The sequence below is a fragment of the Abramis brama genome (genome assembly GCF_963993115.1).
Source record: "Abramis brama genome assembly, chromosome: 5".
NCBI classification, from domain to species: domain Eukaryota; kingdom Metazoa; phylum Chordata; class Actinopteri; order Cypriniformes; family Leuciscidae; genus Abramis; species Abramis brama.
In genome coordinates this window covers 35,755,570-35,779,770 of record NC_139967.1, presented here as the reverse complement: position 1 = coordinate 35,779,770, position 24,201 = coordinate 35,755,570, and the positions used below count along the sequence as shown (strand labels likewise).

At 38.1% G+C, this 24,201-nt stretch overlaps 1 protein-coding gene across 2 annotated transcripts in view; it reads right to left on the bottom strand.

The window, feature by feature from the left end:
- Positions 1-24,201, bottom strand: part of specc1 (sperm antigen with calponin homology and coiled-coil domains 1) — a 171,341-nt gene that overhangs the window by 25,932 nt on the left and 121,208 nt on the right. For both annotated transcript variants that reach the window (XM_084113290.1, XM_084113291.1), the window contains 5 exons: positions 23,168-23,352; positions 21,656-21,756; positions 21,501-21,573; positions 19,717-19,849; positions 12,851-12,953 (listed from right to left, as the gene is read on the bottom strand). In XM_084113290.1, coding sequence (XP_083969416.1) covers positions 12,851-12,953; positions 19,717-19,849; positions 21,501-21,573; positions 21,656-21,756; positions 23,168-23,352 — 595 coding nt within the window. The remainder of the gene's footprint in view (positions 1-12,850; positions 12,954-19,716; positions 19,850-21,500; positions 21,574-21,655; positions 21,757-23,167; positions 23,353-24,201) is intronic.

Sequence of the window (24,201 nt, the reverse complement as noted above, 5' to 3'; positions counted from 1 at the left end):
AACAACGAGGAAGAACAATGAGAAGTCACAATGAGGAGAAATGAGGTTAACAACAGGTTAGACTCAGCCTCAGACATCACGCCCATGGACCGTTCGCTGAACGTCTGTTGCATAAGGCGCAAAAAATCAGAAACACTTTGGGAGTTCTGAAGTCATCATCTGTTGATTTCCAGGAGACATGTGTGTCGCATTCTTTGACGGTCCGCCTGGAAACAAAGCCATCGTGACACCAAATCGCCTCATGGAAGACGAAAGCTGTTGTATTTACAACTGTGACAATGAGCGCTTATCAGGATCAACTAAACGCTGGATTTTCAAAAGTATATGAAGTTCGCTGCGGTCTCGGTTGGTATTTGGATGTCTCTGACCTTCTTGCATCAGCCTGGCTCTTGTGGCACCGGACTGCCAGTAGAAGATGTATGTGTATGTCCCAGACCCTCTCGCTTTTCTCAAACCAGGGGTTTCACAGCTGGTACTTTCAAGGGCTCTTCTGACCAGGGTAACAGGGGTGGGCTGACGTAGAGAGTTCTATACATACTTGGCTGAGGACAGAAATTGGTTCCAACTGTGCTTTTGGATGTGGCAATATGTCCTTAAGAAGCAGACGATCTCCTGGATCCTCCGCTTCGTCTTAACTGCAACGACACCAGATGGCAGGCTTTGGAGAACTGAACTACTGCAACCAGGATGCAGGAGTAGAAGTCTAATACTGGAAGATCTGTGATGAATTCTACAACCAGGTGTGACCAGGGTTGTCGAGGAACTGGCAGAGGAAGGAGCTTGCCTGTTGGAAGATGTTGGGGAGATTTACAAGTTGGAGGGGATGTAAGTGTGCCCCTTGGGACATCCCAGCAGAGCAGGTTCTACTTGATTACCAATAGCTCCTAGTTGCTGATATCGTAGTTCTGCTAATAGTTTCTTAAAGAGGAAGGCGCATGGATAAAGCTTAGGTGGATGCCCCTGCCGCTGTGATAGGATAGCTCCAACGTCTGAAGTAGAGGCACCGACTTCAACAACAAAAGCTTTAGTCGGATCGGAATGTAACAGGATGGGTGCACTGGTGAAAGTGTCCATTAGACGTTGGATGGCTACTGTGGCTTGATGATTCCAAGACAGAGATTTGGGCTTGGAAGGGAATTCAAAGGGTCCGCAATCTGAATGTAGTTTCTAATGAATTGCCTGTAGAAATTAGTTAAACCTAGGAATCTCTGGAGTTCTTTGTCTGGGGAGGTATGGCCCAAGACTGTACTGCTTCAACCTTCCCTGGTCCATTTCACCACCTTGACAACTGATGACGCATGACTGGTCTGGCCAAAGTCACCCAAGAATGATGTCTGCAGTGGAACTCCGCAGTGTAAGCACACCTAATCTTCCATGCATCGTTGATATTTGAGTGGGTGTGAGATGGAAGATCCATTGCACTTCCGGTTCAATCTGATTCTGGAGGGCGTGGTGAATGGCTAGTGGTCGGGGAATGCAGTGCTAGATGTTCACCGACACAGGACTTCATCCAAACACAGTCTAACCGATAGCTGGATAAAAAGCTCAAGGCCCATGGCATTGTCATAGGTGGGGAGTTGCAGCCACAGGGCAGGTTCCAGTCCCTACCAGTAGGCAGTGAGGAGGGTGCTTTATTGCATTCGCTGACCACCTCTTGGGTTCGGACATAAAGTACATAGTCAGTGATTGAATTCTTTCCTTGCGGATGATTATAACTCGGGTGAGTGTAATGGTTGTGTATGGGTGGCAGGAGAGGGAGAGTCTGGTGCTGCCTTGACACTCCCCCGGAATTGTCATTACATTCAAATATAATAATTAAAAATAATACATACAACATAAATACTACATTATACTACTAGTAATAACAATATTTACAATATAATGTCATAATTAAATATAATAAAATAATATTAAAAAAATTACAGTAATGAACATGTGCTTAATTTTTTAATCGATACTCATAGCGCTGTACTGAAAATGCTTCTTTTAATGAGGCTTATGCAGATGCAAATGGGAGCAGAACTAAATGAATGTTTTCTCAACCTTCACACACGATCAGTGAGGGTCTTGCAGTTGTGCTTTTCATTACATTAACATGATCCTCCTAGCAGCTACCAGCTGTGATTTGACTGAGGGCAATACATTATTAACATTAATTTGCAGGAATTAGGTGGTGGAGGGAGGCTATGAGTGATTGTGATATGAACAGCTTGAAAACGAAATTTAAACAAGCTTTGAGGAAGGGCATGATGGAGCATTATATGTGTGTAGGTGTGTGATCGCAGGTGACAATGCTGTCCATCTTAGCGCGTTAGTAGGTAATTAGTTGATCTCTCGCTCTCACAGCTGATGTCTCTTATGACATAAGTTGACCAGTAGCCCTCCTTGACCTTTTCCTCAGCTCATATTAAGCTCAATTTAGAGCATGTGTTCTTGAGCTAACCTTTTCCCAGGTCTGCAATATGAGAAGAGGCCTGTGGCCATTGCTGTTCCCATCAATGCAATTTCCTACACTCTTCTCTGCACTGGACAATATGAAATGGATAAATAGATGGTTGTTCAGTGCCCAATGGATGAGAAATCACTTGCTCTCAGATGGTAGGAACCAAAAATAAGAAATAATTAACATATATTTTGCGTAAATAAAATAATGCCCATTTTTTAGGACTTCCCTCTGGATTCAATGTAATGCTTCCAGATATTTATTTATTTTTTAAATAATGTACAATATATATATTTTTCACATCAGTCTACACTCCATACACCATAATGACAAAGAAAAAAACAGATTTGTGAAAACTGTGGAAAAACTGAAATAAGTACATTGCATTTGTACCCTTAACTGAGTACTTAGTTTAATCTTTTTGGGTATGTTGCGAAAAGCTTTCCTCTCAAGCTCTGTCAGGTTAAATGGGGTCCGTCGGTGTACAGCCATTTTCAGGTTTCTCTAGAGATGTTCGATTGGGTTCAAGTTCGGGCTCTGGCTGGGTCACTTAAGGACATTCACAGAGTTGTCCATAAGCCACTTGCATTGTCTTAGCTGTGTACTTAGGGTCATTGTCCTGTGAGAAGGTGAACCGTCTGTCCTGTCTGAGGTTCTGAATGCTCCAGATTAGGTTTTCATTAAGGCTATCTCTATATTTTGCTGCGTTGAGCTTTCCTTCTACCCTGACAAGTCCCCCAGTCCCTGCCACTGAAAAACACCCCCACAGCATAATGCTGCTACCATCACACTTTACTGTTGGGATGGCATTGTGCAGGTGATGAGCAGTGCCTGGTTTCCATCATACATGATGCTTGGAACTGAGGTTCATCAGACCAGAGAATCTTGTTTCTCTCAGTCTGAGAGAATCCATCCAAGTGGGTTTTCATGTGTCTTCACTAAAGAGAGGCTTGATTCTGGCCACTCTGCCATAAAGCCCAGATAAGTGAAGTGTTGAAGTTATGTTTGTCCTTTTGTATGTTTCTCCCATCTCCATATATGATCATGGAGCTAAACTAGAGTGAACATCAGCTTCTTGGTCACCACTCTAACCAAGGCCCTTCTCCATTGATTGCTCAGTTTGGCAAGGAAGCCAGCTCTAAGAAGAGTTTTGGTTTTTCTAAACTTCTTCCATTAAGGATTAAGCAGGTTAAATGCTAAAATTTTAACAGCAGAATTTTTTTTGTAGTCATCCCCAATTCTGTGTCTTGACCCAACCCTGTCACTGAGCTCTACAGGCAGTTCTTTTGACCTCATGGCTTGATTTTTGCTCTGATATGCATTTTCAACTGTTAGACCTTTTTATTGAGAGGTGGTGTGTCTTTCCAAATCATACCCATTCAATTGAATTCGCCACAGATTAACTCCACTTGACGTGAAGTAACATCTACAAGCAAAATTAAAATGCTACTGAGCTAAATTTCAGGTGTCCCAAAAAAGGGTATGAATTCTTATGCAATGTAATTATTTCAGTTTTTTTTTTTTTTTTTTTTTTATAAATTTGCAAAGTTGTCACACGTCTGTTTTATTGCTTTGTCATTATGGTGTATGGAGTGTAGATTGATGTGAAAAAAGTAATTTAAAGTAGTGTAACAATGCAGCAACATAAATCAAATGTGAAAAAATGAAGGGGTACAAATACTTTAGCACTGTGTATATACAGCTCTGGAAACAATTAAGAGACCACTGAAAAAAAAAAAAATGAAAAAAAGAAGCTGTTTCTCTGGATTTATTATTTATGTGTATCTGTTTGAGTAAAATTACATTTTTGAATTTATTCTACAAAATACTGACAACGTTTCTTTCAAATTACAAAGAAAAATATTGTCATTTAGAGCATTTATTTGCAGAAAATGACAGCTGGTCAAAATAACAAAAAAAAAAGGCCATGACTGGGTGTTGATATGGTGATCCTCCGTCCACACCTTGACTGGCCTGGCTGTGTAGATAGGAGCATTGTCCTGTGGGAAAAAAACAATCCTTTGAGTTGGGGAACATTGTCAGAGCAGAAGGAAGCATGTTTTCTTCCAGGATAACCTTGCCTACGTGGCTTCAGTTACAAGACAGGCTTCACAAAGACAGATCTGCCTGATCTTCTCTGATGAGTCCAGTTTCAAGGTCAAGGTCAAGGTGTGGATAGAGGACCACCAGATCAAGACCCTGTTATGGCCAGCCCAATCTCCAGACCTGAACCCCACTGAAAAGCTCTGGAATGTAAAAAAGAGGGTCACCAGCCATTATATAAAGCCTAGCTGCTTGATTTTTTTCACCAGGAGTAGCGTAGTGTCGCCCAACAGCAATGTGACCGACTGATAGGGATTTCCTGTGATTGGAAATCAGGGTTATTCCACCAATTGATTTCTGAACTCTTCCCAAGTTAAACCATTAGTATTGTGTTCTTTAAAAATGAATATAATCTTGTTTTCCTTGCATTATTCGAAGTCTGAAAACATCTGATTTTTTTTCTTTATTTTGACCAGTTGTCATTTTCTGCAAATAAATGCATATAAATTTGGAAATGTTGTCAGTAGTTTGTAGAATGAATAGTCCAAAATATTTATTTTAATCAAATAGATATGTAAGGAATAATTGACAACGGCTCGTTGAATTATTAGAAAAATAATGCACACCCGATGTGGTAACTCAGTCACGACGCAAAGCGAAGTGACCGTTACACCTCGGTGTGCATTATTTTTCAATTGCACACCTTAGAACGTTAAGTTATAAATAATAAATCCAGAGAAACTGCAAATTTTAGTGGTCTCTTATTTTTTTTCCAGAACTACAGTACAAATCTCTTGTGGGATTTGAAGAAGGTGGTTGCAGCACACAAACCCAAGAATATTACTGAAATGGAAGCCATTGCTCATGAGGAATGGGCTAAGGTTCTTCAGAAACACCCACCCCCATTTTATGTTTCAGCTTTACATTAAACTGCTTTAAATAACTTATTTTTTTCTTTATTTTTTAATGGCCTAAAGTATTGTCAGACTTCCTGTTGATTCACTTTGTTTCTAGATTATTGTGCAGAATGATATGATGCATATTCTAAAATGATTGCAAATAGCTTCATTGGTCAAAAATGTACTTTATCACAAAACCCAAAATGACCAGCTAACATAATTTCACTAATCATATTAGAACTAGAATTAGCTTTTATTTGTCATTGTATCGGGATACAACGAAATTTCAGAGACTGCTCAGCGGTGCTACAATACATACAAATATAACAACACAATCTCATTCCATTTATAAACCTACAGTACTGTGCAAAAGTCATCATCACCATCATCGAGTCCGTCTGTGATTACATGAAGAAACAGAAAAAACTGAGACAGACTAAATCCAGAAGAACGTCTCTAAGATGCTTGAAGAAACCTTCCTGCAAAGCTACCTGAAAAACTATGCACAAGTGTACCTGGAAAAAAGCCATTTTAAACGCAAAGGGTCGTTACACCATATATTGATTTGAATTAGTTAATAGAAGTTAAATCATAAATAAATTCAATTTGTGATTTTATTTTTGAAAGCATTCTCACTTTACAGCATTTTAACACAAGTGCCAGTACTTTTCACAGTACTGTAGCTTTGCAGGAAGGTTTCTTCAAGCATCTTGGAGACGTTCCCGCAGTTCTTCTGGATTTAGTTTGTCTCAGTTTTTTCTGTTTCTTCATGTAATCACAGACGGACTCGATGATGGTGAGATCAGATCATCCTGGCTGTTGTCAGATTCCTTGTGCATACAGAAATCTCACTGGATTATTACAATTAATGGAAAAAAGAATGTTTGGAAATGTAAACTGATATTTCCTACTGACACACTACAGCAAAATATATAAATAACTGACATTGATATTAACATGCCTAAGACTTTTGCACAGTACTGTAAGTGCAGCAGGTAAGACAAGAAAGTGCAAGTTAAAGTTTCAAACAGATATTGCACAGTCCACAGTAGTGTTCATACAGTATATAAATAGTGCAAAATAGCCCTTAGTTTAGGGACTGGATGGCTTTTGGATAAAAACTGTTCATGAATCTGAAAGTGTGCTTTTAATTGCCCTGTATCGCCTTCCTGAAGGGTAAATAGGTGGTAACCGGGGTGAGAGGAGTCCTTAACAATGTTTTTTGCTCTGGATAGGTAGCGGGGGTTTGTAATGTCCTGAAGTGATGGGAGAGGGCAGCCAATGATGTTCTACACTATGTTTATGACCCTCTGTAGAGCTTTTTTTGTCAGCTCTTGAGCAGCCCCATACCACATTGTGAGGCAGTATGTTAAGACACTCTCTATGGCAGAGTGGTAGAAGGCCATCAGTAGCTTTGAACACAGGTGTTTTTTCTTTAGGACTCGCAGGACGTGCAGATGCTGCTGTGCCTTTTTAACAGCAGCTGTCATGTTTGTGGACCAGGAGAGACTGTCAGATAAATGGATTCCCAGGAATTTAAAACTGCATACTTTTTCCACACAGCCTTCATTTATAAAGATGGAAGGGTGGTCAGCTTTGCACTTCATGAAGTCCAAGATGAGTTCTTTAGTTTTCTTTGTGTTTAACGACAGGTTGTTTTCAGAGCACCACAAAGTCATTTTTAGGACCTCATCATGATAAGCAGGAGTGTGTGGGGATACAGTCATATGTATAGAGGCGGTAGAGTAGTGGACTCAGCATATATCCCTGTGGGGAACCGGTGCTGAGAGTGAGGGTGGAGGAGAGGTGGAGACCGAGCCTGACATACTGAGGGCGGTTAGTGAGAAAATCCATAATCCAGGTGCAGAGGTGAGTGGAGAGGCCCAGATGGAGGAGTTTCCTGATAAGTATGTCCGGTATGATGGTATTGATCGCAGAACTATAATCAATGAAGAGCATCCAGACGTATGTCCAGGTTGTGTTCCAGGTGCTCCAGAGCATTGTGGAGGGCTGTGGCAATGGCATCCTCTGTAGACCTGTTGGCCCTATAAGCAAATTGATGGAGGTCAAAAGTGGGAAGAAGGCTGGCTTTAATGTGCCTCATTACTAGGCTCTTTAGACACTTTTCAACAATAGAAGTGAAGGCAATTGGTCTGTAGTCATTTAAACTGTCTACAACAGGCTTCTTCGGGACCGGGATGATAATGTCTGTTTTGCAGGGTGGAACGATGTCTTGTGACAGGGACAGATTAAAAATGTTAGTAAAGCATATCAGCACATGGGAAAGTATGAATGAATACTAGTCAGGTGAAATCCCTCTATTATTCTGATTGGATTAGAAGACCAGTCAGAATATAAAATGAGGAAAGAAGTGCTTCCAATCATTGTGTTCTTGTGTTAGCAGTGGTTCCCTCCAACGAAAGATGTGAAAGGTAAATGCTGCAAAGAACATTGCACCTGAAAGAAGCATTTACCAGATCATCAAGAACCTCAAGGAGTGAGGTTCAAGTGCAGTGATGAAGGCTTCAGGACATCCCAGAGTAGGGAAGGGCATTTTTCAAAAATATTGTATTAGAATATAAAAAAAAAATAAAAAAAAGAATATTCCAATATTCGTTTATTTAAATGGAGTTTAATAAGAAATATGTAATTTTTTTATTCATCAAGTTTTTGTCACCATTTCTGAACAAGCTTACGATTAGGCAACATACACAAGCTTAAGTTATATCTTAAGGTTTTCTTTTGGTTCAAAACATTAAACAATTATGTGTAAACATCACTGAGGTCTGATAGAGGTCTGATCACTGACAGAACATCACTGAGGTCAGATAAATCCCATCACATAGAGACTCTTTCACCTAGATATCATCATATAGAGACTGTGTCTGTTCCCCGAATTAGGAAATACAAAAAACTCCCAAATCCATTTAAGGGTAATAATTTAACTGATGTTCAACAAATAAAAAACAGATATAATACAGATGAACAAATGATAAAGCTCGGGTTGCTGAATATTTGATCCCTTACTTCAAAAGCACTCATTGTTAATGATATGATTACAGATTATAACCTAGATGTGCTGTGTTTGACAGAAACCTGGCTAAAACCAAACGATTACATTACTTTAAATGAGTCCACCCCCCAAGATTACTGTTATAAACATGAACCATGTCTGAAAGGCAAAGGGGGAGGTGTTGCTATAAATTATAGTAATATCTTCAGAATTACTAAGAAGTCTAGTTTCAAATATAATTATTTTGAAGTGTTGGTGCTTAATGTAACACTATCTAGTGTAAATGATAAATCACGTTTGAGATTTGTGCTGGCTACTGTATACAAGCCACCAGGGCACCATACAGACTTTATCAAAGAATTTGCTGATTTTCTATCAGAGTTAGTACTGGCAGCAGATAAAGTCCTAATTGTTGGTTATTTTAATATACATGTAGATAACGAAAAAGATGTGTCAGGACCTACTCATTGTCGTAATCATACTACCAAGGCTGCAAAGTTGACTCCGTGTTACAAATATGTTAGACCGCTAATAGAGCAGACTGCGCTAATTATCGCACAGAACGTACATACATCTTCGAGTCGGCATATGGTTATCTTGTTTATATTGTTTCATATTTTTATTTTTCGAATATTAATTACAGATCGAATATTCAAACATTCGACTATTCGTGCACACCCCTATCTCAGAGTGTCCAGAAAGTCCCAGGTCCATCTCCTTCCGAGGAGTCAGCTACTGATGTTCTAGTGGGGAATCCCCATTCTACTGTTTGGGACATCTGGAAAATCGATTGTCCGGAGAAGAATAGGTGAATGCTACCATGAGTCCTATGTGGTGCCAACAATGAAGCATCTTGAGACCATTCATATGTGGGTTTGCTTTTCATCCAAGGGAGTGGGCTCTGCCAAAATTCTGCCCAAAACACTGCAATGAATTAAGAATAGTTTCAAAACTTCCAGCAAGAGCAACTTCTCCCAATGACCCAGGAGCAATTTGGTGTTGATCTGTGCATTTTCCAGCATGATTGAGCACCATGTCACAAGGCAAGAGTGATAATGAAGCGGCTCAGAAATTTTGGATCCATGGCCAGGCAAGTCCACAGATCTTAATCCCATAGAGAACCCCAAAGCCCACAAATTGTGATCAACTCTGAGCTCTAATACGGCAAGAATGAATCGCCATCAGTCAGGATTTGGAGTAAATTGCAGAGGTCATGAAGAAGAAGGGTCAACACTGTAAATATGGACTCCTTGCATATATTTACATTTAGTCATTTAGCAGACGCTTTGGTCCAAAGCGACTTACAAATTAGGACCAAATTAAGCGAGTCATCGTAAAGAGGCAAAAATAACGCAATAAGTGCTCAAAATACAAAGTGCAGGCATTGCTCAGAGTAGCATAAGCCATATAAGGGAGGATTAAGGGAAAAGGAAAGATTTTTTTAATTTCTTTTTAATAATAATAATATTGAATATTTTTTTCAAATAAAAGCCTTTAAAACTTATGAAATGCTTATCATTGCTTTCCAGTATACCACAGAAATGTGAAAAAATAATCTACAAATAATGAAGCAACAATCTTTGCAAAACACTAGATTTATGTCACTGCCAATACTTTTGTAGCCTGATAATACCAAACTCTGCTACTTCGCTTTGCTTCGTAGACAGAGTCTGGCATTGGGGGTGGGGGGGGGGGGTGCTTGTCTGAAGTTTAAAATCATTGGTTACCCGTAAGCCAATCACATAACGTTTGGTTATGACGTGTGTTATGAGCCGGCTCAGCCGCATCTAACTTCCACTGTAACACATGTATGATGCGAAAACAAAATCATCGAGCGAAATACCGGAGTGAACATGGCTGTGAACGACTTTTGCAGATTATGTGAAGTAAATCTACGCATCCACGGTACAATCAGCGTCTACGTCACGGCTCTCAGCCCGCCCTCTGTTTGTTGATTGGCCGGCTGTTTTGAGGCCGGAGGAAAACGGGGAAAACGGTCGCTATCTCAGACTGAGTACAGAAGCGAACTGAAATTGAGCGGAAGTACGAAGAATGACGTAGTCAGGCTAATACTTTTGGCCATGGCTGTATAATAATTAATTTAAATACAATAGAAATATATAATATTATAAATTTAAATTTGCTTAATTTTCATGACAATGTAAAACATCTTAATGGTCACAAAAACAGGATACATTTAAATACCCTTTGGAAAGATTAAGATGTTTTACATTTTATATACTAAAAAAATATATACATTTATTCAGCATCAAATACATCAAATGATCAAAAGTTACCATAAAATACATTTATAATGGTTACAAAGGCTTTCTTTTGAACTTTCTATTCTTCAAATTACATTAAAATGACTTCTGAAGCATCACGTGAGCATAGGAGCCTTCTTTCAAAAACATTAGGGGCCAGATATACTAAACAGGGTAAATTAGCGTGAGAGCGCAATTCCAAAAAAGCACAGATGGGAGTGGAAAGTTCTGCGCGTGATCTACTGATGACGTGCAAATTAAAGAACACAGACACAGTCGGATCATTTCCATAATGACCAACACCATCTACCAGGAGCAGTGCAAATTAGCGTCTTGTTTAAGACATGCTTTTTTGGGGCAGTAAATAATGGCGCAAATACCAGTAAATTAACTAGTGCAAATCACCTTTCATGATTCATTTAAATACTCTACTTCCATAAATGTTGCATCTGAAGAGATTGCATATGCAATAAGGTCAGCCGGAAAAATTGTGTCCATGCCTTTTCAGCACAATTTTTTTACTGTGTCTTAAATCCTGACATTAGTTTTTTAACCCCAAAAGAGGGTTTGCGCTGACGCAAGCTGTTAGTAAATCTGGCAATAAAAATGTTAACGACCTTAAACCTTTGAACAATAGTGTCTTTCATTTTTACTTCTATTTTGATTTTGTGGGTAAATTTGGCCCAGATTATATGAAATTCAACAAAGTGTAGACATTGAAGAAAGTTAGTTTCACGTCAGTTCATTGTCACTTAATTTAATATACCAGTAACAAAACCACACAGCATTTTATAGTCATGTTAATTCATCTGCTAGCACACACAATGTCTAGGCCTGGCACAAACGAATAATCTGACTCCATGTCAACATTTAAGCATCCTCATTAACCACACAGAAAAATGTACATCTTATAACAGCCAACTGCCTATTTTAAATGCTGAAATCCACAACTATTAGTTTAAGCCTCTTATTGCATTCTGGCATTATTCTGATTATTTTAGCCTCCAGACTGCTGAGTTCTTAAGGGTCTGTAGAGATTCTATTCAGAAATTTAATTTATAGTTTCTCCATCTGCTAATCAATGACTAGAAGATAACTACACATACGATACCTTAATTCATTAACTAACCATTCAGAAATGTCCACTTTTTCTTGAGTCTCTCCATCTTTGTCTGACTCCGGTTTGAACATAAAAGGCTAAAAGTTTTTGAAATGTTCAGTGCATGTCTGTGTGAGGTAATTGGAGCTGCTAACACACGCACGCACGCACGCACGCACGCACGCACACACACACACACACACACACACACACAAGCTGTTGAAGCTCCGCCCCCTGTGCTGGGAGCAGCAGCTCATTTGCATTTAAAGGGACAGACACAAAAACGGTGTGTTTTTGCTCATCTTCAAAAAGTGACAAATTTAACATGCTATTTAAAAATATCTGTGGGGTATTTTGAGCTAAAACTTCACACACACACTCTGGGGACATCAAAGACTTATTTTAGATCTTGTGAAAAGGGCATTATACCACCCCTTTAAATGAGTTATTTGATAAATATACTTTGTTCTGTAACTTTATAAAAGCTTTATAACTTTATAACTTCTTTTTATAATTTTTTTTAATAATATTTTATTTAATATCTTTTTATATTTTATAATATTATTTCTAATTTTTTTTTTAAGGATGTTAATATGTTTAAATAAACTACTATTATTTTTTTTGTAAGAAGTCTGTTCTGCTCACTAAGATTACAAGGGCCACAGCACACTGGGGTGGAGCTCTATATGTTTCTGGCTTATGTAATGGTGTACGGGAGGAGCATGTTAAGATGGCCAACAGTATACTGTATGTAAACTGCCACTTACCTTATTCCTATGACAATTCTTCTGATACTACACCACAACTCAAAGTAAAATATTCAAACTATGTAAGGAGTAAATAACCATCAAACTTCAAACAATTAAAACCGTTTCAACTTTCAGACATCACATCCTTTTCTAGTTATCTGTGCAGGTCTGTTTGGTGACACTTGTGGTGCAGAAATGGTTCTCTTTTAAACATGTAAATTCCTTTTCACTCTACTTTCCTCCGGCAATGTTGTATTTAAACAGTCATGCCATAAAACTTCACTGAAAGACAAGAGAAAAGGACAGGGTGAGAGAGGGGGTCACGGCCTGTGCTCCTTACCGGATAGCCCTCTGTTTTCTTCTGGCACCACTTCAGTAGAGCGTTCCTCTTAGATCCACCATACTCCCGCGCCAGGGCAGACAGAGGGTCTGTTCTTTCCACACTAGCATCAGGGGACACACACATACACACGTACGGTCACTAACACTGCATCTGTACATATTGGTGACCAGTTAAATGTTTAACCACTGCTAAAATCCTCACACACTTGTGAGAGTACATCCGTACATCAGGGGCGTTGCTCTGCGAGAGACACAGCATGAAAGATAATCAGATTGTCTTGTTTTGTGTTCAATGGATGATTAGATGACTCTGTGGTCATTGCCCTGGAAGTCAGAACACTGTATGCGTCATCGTTTTTTCACCTTTCACATTGATGTCTGTAAGGGTTTGAAACAAATACAAGACTCAATATATATATTCTCTATTGCATAATATAATACAGGGTTGCTTTTTAATACCTTTTTAAGACCCGAAGAAATCAAAATTAATACCTTACATTAGGGGTGCGCAATATTGACAAAAATATATCGTAAAAAGTATAAAAGTTTTGTTGATAATAATTAGATGATATTTTACTCATTGTGTTTTTGTAATGGTACCATGGCTGGTTTAGGCCTGTTGTTGACAGCAGACTCACAAAGATATTCACATTTTTCATATTCTATGCAGTGGTCAGTTCACAGCAGTGACAGAAATTAACAACTCTTAATCGGCGAAATAAAGGGAAAACAAACAATATTGACAATTGTGTCTAAAAAGTAATTCACAATGTTAACTTAATTTAACTGTTGGATAAAATAAATATCACATTTGCAATTGTGCACGGGAAAACCGCACTCTTGCTCGTGATATTCTAATATAAGATAATAATATAAATATAAAACAAAAACTAATTTGGGGACATACGTTACCTATAACTGCACTGACACATCATGCAGTGAAAGCACGAGAGACAAATGCGATGTCAGCTTGCAGTGCTGGAGTTGCAGTTGACCTGACATTTACCAACTTTCTTCTCCCTCTCTCCTCTCACGTGCAGGAGACAGACGTAGGCTAATATGCTGCCGCGAATGACGCGAATTGTCACATGAACAAGCAAATCCACAAAGATAGAATAATAAAACATAATACGTAGGCTAATTAGATAGTTTTAATTTTGGAAAGCATTTAGATACGTCTAAGTCAAAGTGTCATCTACAATTTAAGACCTTTCCTAAGTAAAAATAAGACTTGTTAAGACTTTATGGCCTTAAATTTTAAAAATCTAATTTAAGACTTTTTAAGAATCCGCGGGAACCCTGTAATATCTAATATATTATCAGGAAGGTCAGGAAGCAGACAGACTGAATAAACCGACTGTCTGCTAGCTGTCTCACGTCACAGAAGTCAGATAAATCCTATCACATAGAAACTCTTTCACCTAGATATCATCATATAGAGACTGTGTCTGTTCCCCGAATTAGGAAATACAAAAAAACTTCCAAACCCATTTAAGGGTAAAAATTTAATTGATGTTCAACAAATAAAAAACAGATATAATACAGATGAAGATATGATAAAGCTGGTGTTGCTGAATATTAGATCCCTTACTTCAAAAGCACTTATTGTTAATGATATGATTACAGATTATAAATTAGATGTGCTTGGTGGGTGGACTCATTTAAAGTAATGTAATCGTCTGGTTTTAGCCATGTTTCTGTCAAATACAGCACATCTAATTTATAATCTGTAATCATTATTATTGTTGATCGATTATTGTTATAAACATGAACCATGTCTGAAAGGCAAAGGGGGAGGTGTTGCTGTAATTTATAGTAATATCTTTAGAATTACTGAGAAGTCTTGTTTCAAATATAATTATTTTGAAGTGTTGGTGCTTAATGTAACACTATCTAGTGTAAATGATAAATCACGTTTGACATTTGTGCTGGCTACTGTATACAGGCCACCAGGGCACCATACAGACTTTATCAAAGAATTTGCTAATTTTCTATCAGAGTTAGTACTGGCTGCAGATAAAGTCCTAATTGTTGGTAAATTTAATATACATGTAGATAATGAAAAATATGCATTGGGATTGGCATTTAGAGACATTCTGAACTCTACTTGACAAAACGTGTCAGGACCAGTGATGAGAATAACGGCGTTATAAATAACGCGTTTTTTCAGGAACGAGTAATCAAATGAATTACTGTTTCCCCCGTTAATGACAATAAAATGAGGTGTTACTATAATTGAGCTAATTTACATGGTTATAAAAATAAAATCTGCAGGGAACATTCTGGGAAGGTTCTATTAGGTTATAAAAATAAAACCTAAAAATAACAGGTAACGTTCTGGGAATGTTCTGTTTAAGTTATAAAATAAAACCCCAAAATAACCTGCAGGGAACGTTCCCAGAAAACATTTTTGTTTGACCGGTTGTGAACACGTACGACAAACATGCCTAGAATTTGGCTTAAATAACCTCTGATGATGACGTTCTCTGTAGGTTATAAAAATAAAACCCCAAAATATTATATTATATTTTATTTTTATTATTTATTTTTTTGAACATTGTTCAATATTATATTGAGAGCACTTCTTGTTAAACTGTTTACTTTTTCTGAGGAAGAAAATACTTCAAGTAGGCTACAGTATGTCTACCAGTTGTGAAGTTGTGTGACAGTTTTATCATTTAATTTGCACTACAAAGAGTGTATGTATATTTTTATTCTTATTTATTCATTTTTGGTACATTTCTTAAGAAGCATAATTTATTATTAGACTTATTTGTTGGCCAGTTGTGGCCTGTGCAATAAATATAAAAAGTTCTAAACCATCTATTGTGTTTTATTGTTCCACTATAGTAATGATAATATTTACAATAATACATTGAATTTAATAGGTGTCTCTCACATTGTCCCACAGCAACATTAACATAGTGTGATTAGTGGACAATGTTTTATAATAATAATTTATTCTATTTAGTGCCATTACATTTATTTAACATATTTAATATTGGGAGCATCCAAGTTATTTGACATATTTGATTTTTTTTTAAAAGTAACTCAATAGTTACTTTCCCTGGTAATTAGTTACTTTTATAATCATCTAATTCAGTTACTATTTGTCAGAAGTAACTAGTAACTATAACTAATTACTTACTATAACTATTGTTGTTTCTGTACAGAGTAAAGGCCAGACAAGTAGTTTGTTGAGGGTTGATTTGTAAAAAAGGACTACATGCCTGCGCACATATATATTAAAATGCGCATACCTATGGACTGAACACGTGATACGCATGTGCGCGACGTCGGCGTTTGCGCAGAGGTTGCTTAGGTTTACGCAGAGATATCTGATAATCGTTTGCACCTGGAGTGCGTTCTCGAGACAGGGAGCCCAGGGAACGGGGGACTCCTGCCGACTGCCCGAACACGGAGGAGCCGTCACCGTCCACCAGGCGGCGGAGGAGTGTCGAGCCGTCCACCGAGGGCTATCCAGCGCCACCGCCAGGCACCGCGGAGAAGATCGCCCAGCTGGCGGAGGGCCAGATGGCAGCGCGTTGTGGGAACCGGACCAAGATTTTTTTTTTCCCCCTCTCTCGTCTCTGTCGCTCCTCATGCTTCCGTCTCCTTTTCTCTCGCCTCGTCTGTCCATACCCCCTGGTACCGCAGCTGCCGTGTCCGGTCTCCCCGGAGGGGGGGGGGGAGTAGAGCACAGTCTCGTGGGCATTCGTGGGTTTTCTGTTAGAAACGTTGTCATGTAAGCGGCCCCTAAGTTAATAACTAATGATCTTTGCAACGGAAGTGAATCAATCAAAACTAACTTTAGTTGGACAACAACTTTATTCTAGAGCTGCTGTAAAGCCAAAACAACCTCTGTTACTTTAATTTCCTATTATCACTGTAAAGCTGCTTTGAAACAATCTATATTGTTAAAAGCGCTATATAAATGAAGGTGACTTGACTTGACACTGAGGACTGGAGTAATGATGCTGATCACAGGAACTTTGCCATCACAGGAATAAATTACATTTGAAAATATATTTGAAAACAGTTATTTTAAATGAAAGTAAAAGTGAGCTTTGTTTTTAAAAAGTGAGCATGAGGATGAGAAAAAAAATCTTACCAACCCAAGATTTTTCAACAGTAGATAAATGGTGTAGATAAAGGCAGTTCTGTGATTTTTAATAATAATAAAAAGACACGTCTAATAGTGTGTCTGTTTGTTGAGAATGATTTAAAACTGCTCAAGGAATTTATCTCTAAAAATGTGTTGAGAATTGACAATTAAAACAGCATTTTACAAATTATTTTATAATTATTATGCATGCGGCTTATATGAGAGAATTCAATTGATAAATTGAGAGAACACAACATTTCCACTTCTAAAAGTTTTATTTGTAAATTTTTTTTTAAACATGTCTGTTTAGATTGTGTTCTTGTCTCACGGTCTTAGGTCATGTTTACCGTATGTCATGTCTTATATTTTGAGATTCATCATAGTCATAGGCTGCATCCGTACTTCCCTACTATATAGTAGGTGAAAAACAGTATGTGAGCCGAGTAGTATGTCTGAATTCACAGTATTCATAAAACAGTAGTCGAGAAGTACCTGGATAACTTACTACTTCTTGCAAGATTCCGCATACAATGGACACTTTACCATCCCATTAGGCCATGGGAGAGGATTTGCGAACGACAGTGAAGCAACGCATCTGGCACTGGCAGGTCAAAATGTGATAAAACATGCCAAATGTAGTATGTCCATATTACATTCATACTACACACATTCATACTATAAAGAAGATACTTTTTTTTAGTGGTTGCAAACTAATTACTTATTCAAAATAAAGTACCTACTCAGAGTGTTTCGCTAGTCTCCTGTATAGGTTTGTTCAATGTAATCCTCTATTGGTGAGATTTGTATAACGATACATGTAAGTTCAAGTCTGCTTTGTTCATGTCATTTAGTTCAATTTATTTTGCATATGTTTATCTTTTGTAAATAAAACCTTGGGCTCTCACTCTGACTCCCATTCAGCAGACTTAAAGTGCGCTATGCTACTTTAAAGTTTCCTAATGTTGTTTTGGAGTCTCCTACAACAGGTTTACATGCATCAAAGGTCAAAAAACTTTAATTTCCTCATAATATACATTTGCACATCACCACATTTTCAAAGATTCTCAAAGGACTCATCAGATGAATCAATCTCTCTAAATCCCGCCTTTCCGCGAGCTACTCTGCTGAGATTGGCCAGACAGCTCAGTCTGTTGTGATTGGTTTACCACGTACCACGTTGAAAACAAAAATACCCTGAGGCTTCCTACACCATAAAGACAATAACGAACAATGATGTCGATTTTACCATATCAATGCGAGTGCGATGCATGTCGCATATCAATGTGAGTGCAGACACATGCGAGTGTCCGATGATGAAACACTGGAAGAACTAGTTATTCAACCCGAACCTTCGACTCGAGCAAGACGTTTATCAGTGATACACTACTCAGTTTGAGGTACATTATGAGATGTTGCAACTAATTCCTCACCATCAGCATTAACAAGTGCATGTCCATCAACAAACTGATTATTTTACTTGTACTAATTTATTTACAGAGTATTTGTGTAATATATTGCGGAGAACACGTGGAAACTGTATCAATAACAGTGCATGTATACAATGTATACATTAGCCGAGCTCTAGCGTGAATGACTGATGTAACATAAACGTTGGTAAAACAAATCTTGCTCCATGCTTAATCTTTCCTCAAAGTAGGGAGAATGACAGAAAAGACACAGTTATAGGTAATATTGGCCCACAAACTGATTAGCAGAAGTATTTAAGACAGTGATAACGTGAGATAGCCAGTTAGCAGGAGACCTACACAATATAAAACTCAAAACTAAGTATTTTGAACACCATCTTTCAAGAGCAAGCGTTTTGCGAATCCTACATTGAACTCCGAGATTTGAGAAACAGTCATCAGTGAAATAAAGGGAACACAGCAAAAGTTTAGGATTATACTGCTGTGATATCATGGTAAAGATGACTTTTAACCACTGATTCTAAACATGCTCCTCATGAAAAAAAAGCTGGCTTTACCTTCACATTGTAGAGCACAGCGTCTTATTGACATGATGCTATCCAGTATCCACAGGAATCAGCTGCAGGTTTGAGGTTCAAGTTTTACCTGGTGTCTGCGCGCGCAATAAGTGGGAGGGCAATATGCTAATGTTTCTACTTGACGTCACAACGAAACGGGTTATGACTCGTTTGAAAAACAATTAATTTCATTGACTCAGAGTCGACTCTTTCAGAATGCACTTTTAGATTTAAAACTTTGCAGGATGTTTTCATTAAATTAGAGCTATGTTACACACTACATGAAAGGTCATTTTCAAAAATCCATAATAGGGGCCCTTTAATGTTATGAAATCATGGAAATTCTTGAAAAAAAAAAGGTCCATGAGCACATTATGTGTCAACTTCCTAATAGTGTAATTGAAAACTAATAAAGATCATGACCAAGGTTCTCTATCAAAACCTTTTTTCCCCTTTGTATCAGTCTGTACCAATCACCAAAGAGACTGGCTTGCACAACACAAGACGTTGTTTCTAAACAGGACAGCAGAGGTTATCAAAACGAAAATAGGGAGAAACAGCTGAGGAATCACAATGTCACAATGTAAACAATGAGTGTGTCACAAATGTGAAATAAAGTTTAGGCTTTTCTGGTCTGAGACATCTTATTAGCCTTTGTCTCTACTTCATTCACATATTTTTAGTAGAGAAAGGTAATTGTGTCATTTGTTGTTTTAGTGCCCCTAGTTAGAAAAAACGTTCACTGCATCTGTGGTTTTATGTTTGTGAAGCTTACTTGAGTTTACTGTTGGCTCTGTTGTAAGTAAATGAGGAGGTGCAGGCGTTGAAGTGAGCTGGAGTTTTAATTACTGACTCGAGGGACGGACTTTTCCTCATAAGAGACGAGGGCTTCAGTTCGTCACACGACCCTGAGAGAGACAGAACCACAGACACACAGGAGAATTTTTATATTGTGTCTATTATTGCCACAGTTCTAGAGAATACCCTATTCAAGGACATATTAAAATCCATGAAGATAGTATTATTATAAGTAATGCTCTAATTAAACAACATTTATTTAAATTAGGACAACTCATGCTACCAATGTTTCTGAATTAATAGCACATCAAAATTATACATGCACAACCGTTCAAAGGTTTGGGATCAGTAAGTAATCTATGCAGCAAGGACACATCAAATTGAACAAAAGTGACAGTAAAGACAATAAAATATTTAAAATAGATGCTGTTCTATTTGTCAAAGAATCCTGAAAAAAATTATCAATGGTTTCTTCAAAAACATTAAGCAACACAACTGTGATATTGAAAAGAAATGTTTCTTGAGCAGCAAATCAGTGTATTAGAATGATTTCTGAAAGATCGTGTGACACTGAGGCTGCTAAAAATTCAGCTTTGCCAGCAGATGTTGGGGGTGTTATCATCTCTCGTGGCAGATAAATTGCCTGGAGATGAAAGCTGTTTTTCTGGCTCTGAAACATTTCCTTCCAGACCTCAGGGGCCATAATGTGCTTGTCCGGACAGACAACACATTGGAGGTCATCTACATAAATCATCAGGGGGGTCTGCAGTTGTGCCCCCTTTGAAATTTCTAACATTGAAAACTGAAATTGTTTTTCTGCTGGCTATTACATCTCTAAAGAGAGTAGGAGATCGTCAGGTCCTGTCGTTGCCCTTCATGTTTGGAGTTTGCACCTGGCACAATGAAAACTTTTTTACACCCTAGACCAGGGTACGTACCTAAGGTCCCCACTAATGTGGCGCGATCTATGGTGTTACAGGCCTTTTTCCCTCCTCCCTTTCAGACGTTGGACCAGGAGAAGCTACTTGCTATGCCCAGTCAGGGCATTGGATGCTTTGCTTATGTCCACTGTGGTGAAAGTCTGATAAATTTTTGTGCTTCGGATCACCTAGACAAGGGTCCCCAGCAACCAAGCAAAGGATGAACAAGTGGAAAATCGAGGCTATTTCTCTTGCATATGAGGTGTGTGGACAGCCTTCACCTATGGTTGTCAGAGATCACTCAACTATGTCGCCCTGCCATAATTCCTGCATGTCAGTGATTGATTTGCTTTGGCCAATCAGAAGATGACATTGTTTGGTCAGGATGTGCTTTATAGCTTCCTGGTCATGACGTCACTTGCTACGGGATGACGTCCCGCCATGCTATTGGACTGATTACACACACGTGCTTCAAGACGCAGAGGCGTTTCCCACAGCGTTGTAACTTCCGACGCAGCATACAGTCGTAACCTGAGACGTTTTGTGGCTTTTGAAACAATGTATTTTGATTGCATTTTAGTGCAATACCTGTTTCAATACACCCCATTTTAGAAACTGACGTTTTAGACATCAATTTCATACACAGATATTGACTATTGCTTTGAAAACAATTTCACAATTTTCACAAATGCACAATTTCTGTGGTAAGTGACAATATTACAGATCATCAACAGTTTAACTCGTCCATTAAATTTAAATGTTGCTACACTATGGGTGTTTAAGGATAACTGAGGTGTTGTTTGAAAGATGCAGCATAATTTGATACGTCTTTATGAAGTACCATTGTGGGGGAAATCTCCAAAGGCGATTCTTCTATCAAGGGTCTTTGACAGTTGCTTGATTCCAGAGTGCCTCTAGAAACATAAAGCACATGTCAGTGATAGTATACCTTGTGCTCTAGAATAAATGTGTTGTGTATTGTGAGATTTGTAGTACCTGAATTGGTGAGACAGCAGCAGCAGGGGCTGTGCGGACTGGTATGCCACTTAGAGGGCTTCTGGGAGATGTATGTATCTGTACTGAGCTGCTGGGTCCATCTAGCAAAATACATCAGCATCAACATTTAAATGGCCATACAAAAATCCTATTTCCAGCCACAGAGACAACACAAATTAATCTGAAGACCACACTTTGCCACACAAACTGTAGAGGTCAGACTGAAATGATTAGTGACATTTAAAAAAATAAACTTCTGTTTCTAATATTGGGATCTTCTGAAGGATAAGGAGAGCAGCAGGTGCTACATACAACCAAAAAAAAACATTAGGTAGGACAGACTTCTCTGCATTTTACTCTTAGTGTTCTGCTCTTTAGAAGTAACAGTATCTATTTCGGATATTTCCACAGCGAGACTGGGCAGAAATGTGAATGTGGGAGGACATTTGTTAATATTCACATTTATCTGACATCTGAAATTTTATCAGTAAGTTTAGAAGGAGCAGTTTCGACAGTTTTGTTTCAATAGATGATCTTTGGGACTGGAGAGGAAGTTTGGAGTTTGATGTTATCATGGTACAATGAACTCTTCTATTTCAAAGGTTTAGGTAAAAGTTGATTTGTCATAATAAATCTCGTTTAAGGTAAAGAAATGGATCGTGAAGACCCTTATTAGGAGTTATAGTTTGATGAAGCTGGAATAACTGTCTGATGCCACATTATACTTTTTGATATAAGCCATTGTATTCAGCAGAACATTTTTATAAAAATCACAAGCTACACTAAAATGTATTAATAATGGGAAGCTGTGTATTATTGTTTCATTTAACAAACTCTCCCATCTAACTTGACTTTTTTTTGTTGTTGACATTAATTAATTAATGAGAACAAGTCCTGCTGTCTCACAACCCACATGTTAGAGGTATCTGTCCAACATAAAGACAGACAGGAATGATTTGAGAGGTCTGGCTGCTGTAATGAGAGCCAGATTTTCCTGCTGTCATGTTACAGATAGATTGTGATGGCAGACAGGAGATATTTGGAGAGCATTACATTATTAGCTCAGATTAAAGAACAGCTTCTGTTAGCATCTGTTTCACCACGATAGCGCCATGATCTAAACACTTAATCACTGCATAAATATTTTCTCAGCAATCATTTTACAATCTAGAACATTTTACTAATTAATGTCTCAGATCTTAAAATGAATGTTACAAGGAACACTGTAAAAAATTTCTAACCCTCCCAAATCAAAAATTTCAAGTGACCGATAACATCTACATTTTTCAATTGGCCCAAGTGAAATTCTTGTTGCAATAGTCTGTTAACATTGGCTCAATGAGAAATAATACGTCAGACTAATTGAAAAATTTAGATGTTATCGGTCACTTGAAATTTTTGACTTGGGGATGTCATTTTTTTTTACAGTGAAGAGAGAAGAGGTGAGAAAGGGAGAGAACAAGAGTGAGAATGAGGGAAAAAGAAAAGTGTAGAGAAAGGTCATGTCCTCACTCGGCACAGCTGTGTCAAAAGACTTGATGAGGGATTTGACCGTGACTCCTGATTCTGAGGATGTGCTGCTTCCACTCCCACTGCCGTGGGTTAGGAAACCGACAGGTGTATTCTGGGACATGGTCATTCGGCACCAGTGAAGACTCCCATCTGAGTCAGATGGACAAACATCTTCACTCCATAACCTATCAATCACAGAACAAATACAGATATAGAGACAGGCTACAGGGGTGTTTTTGTTGGAAAGTAAGACACTACATGTGTGTGATGAATAAACTATTTTAAGCATCCCAGATAGCTTAGAAGAACTCAATGTTACAACAGAAATGATTGACTCTCTTTTCCAGCACTTTAGACACAGTTGCTCCATTGCGCTTAAAGAAAATTAAAGGAAATAGTCCAACACCATGGTACAACGAGTACACTAAAGAGCAGCCAGAAAAATGGAGCGTAGCTGGAAGAATTATTTTTTTTTAAGTTTTTCGCATTTCGTGGAGAGAGAGCATGATTGTGTACAAAAAGGCCTTAAAAACTGCTAGATCTGTTCATTTTTCAACACTTTTAGAAGAAAACAAACACAACCCTAGGTATTTATTCGAAACAGTGGCTAACTTAATGAAAAATAAAGCTTCAACACTGGACGTTTCCAAACAGCATGACTTTATGAACTTCTTTACTTACAAGATTGATAATATCAGGGAGAAAATTATAACTATGCAACCGTCTACTACAGTATCGCATCAGACAGTGCATTGTAGTCTCCCTGAGGAAAAATGTAATTCATTCATTGCTATAGGAGAGGAAGAATTGTCTAAACTCGTTAAATCATCTAAATCAACATGTATGTTAGACCCTATCAAAGAGCTAAGCTATTGAAAGAGATGCTTCCAGAGGTCATAGATCCTCTTCTTAATATCATTACTTCATCTTTGTCACTAGGATATGTACCGAAAACTTTTAAGCTGGCTATTATTAAACCTCTTATTAAAAAAACGCAACTTGATCCGATAGAATTAGTCAATTACAGGCCGAAC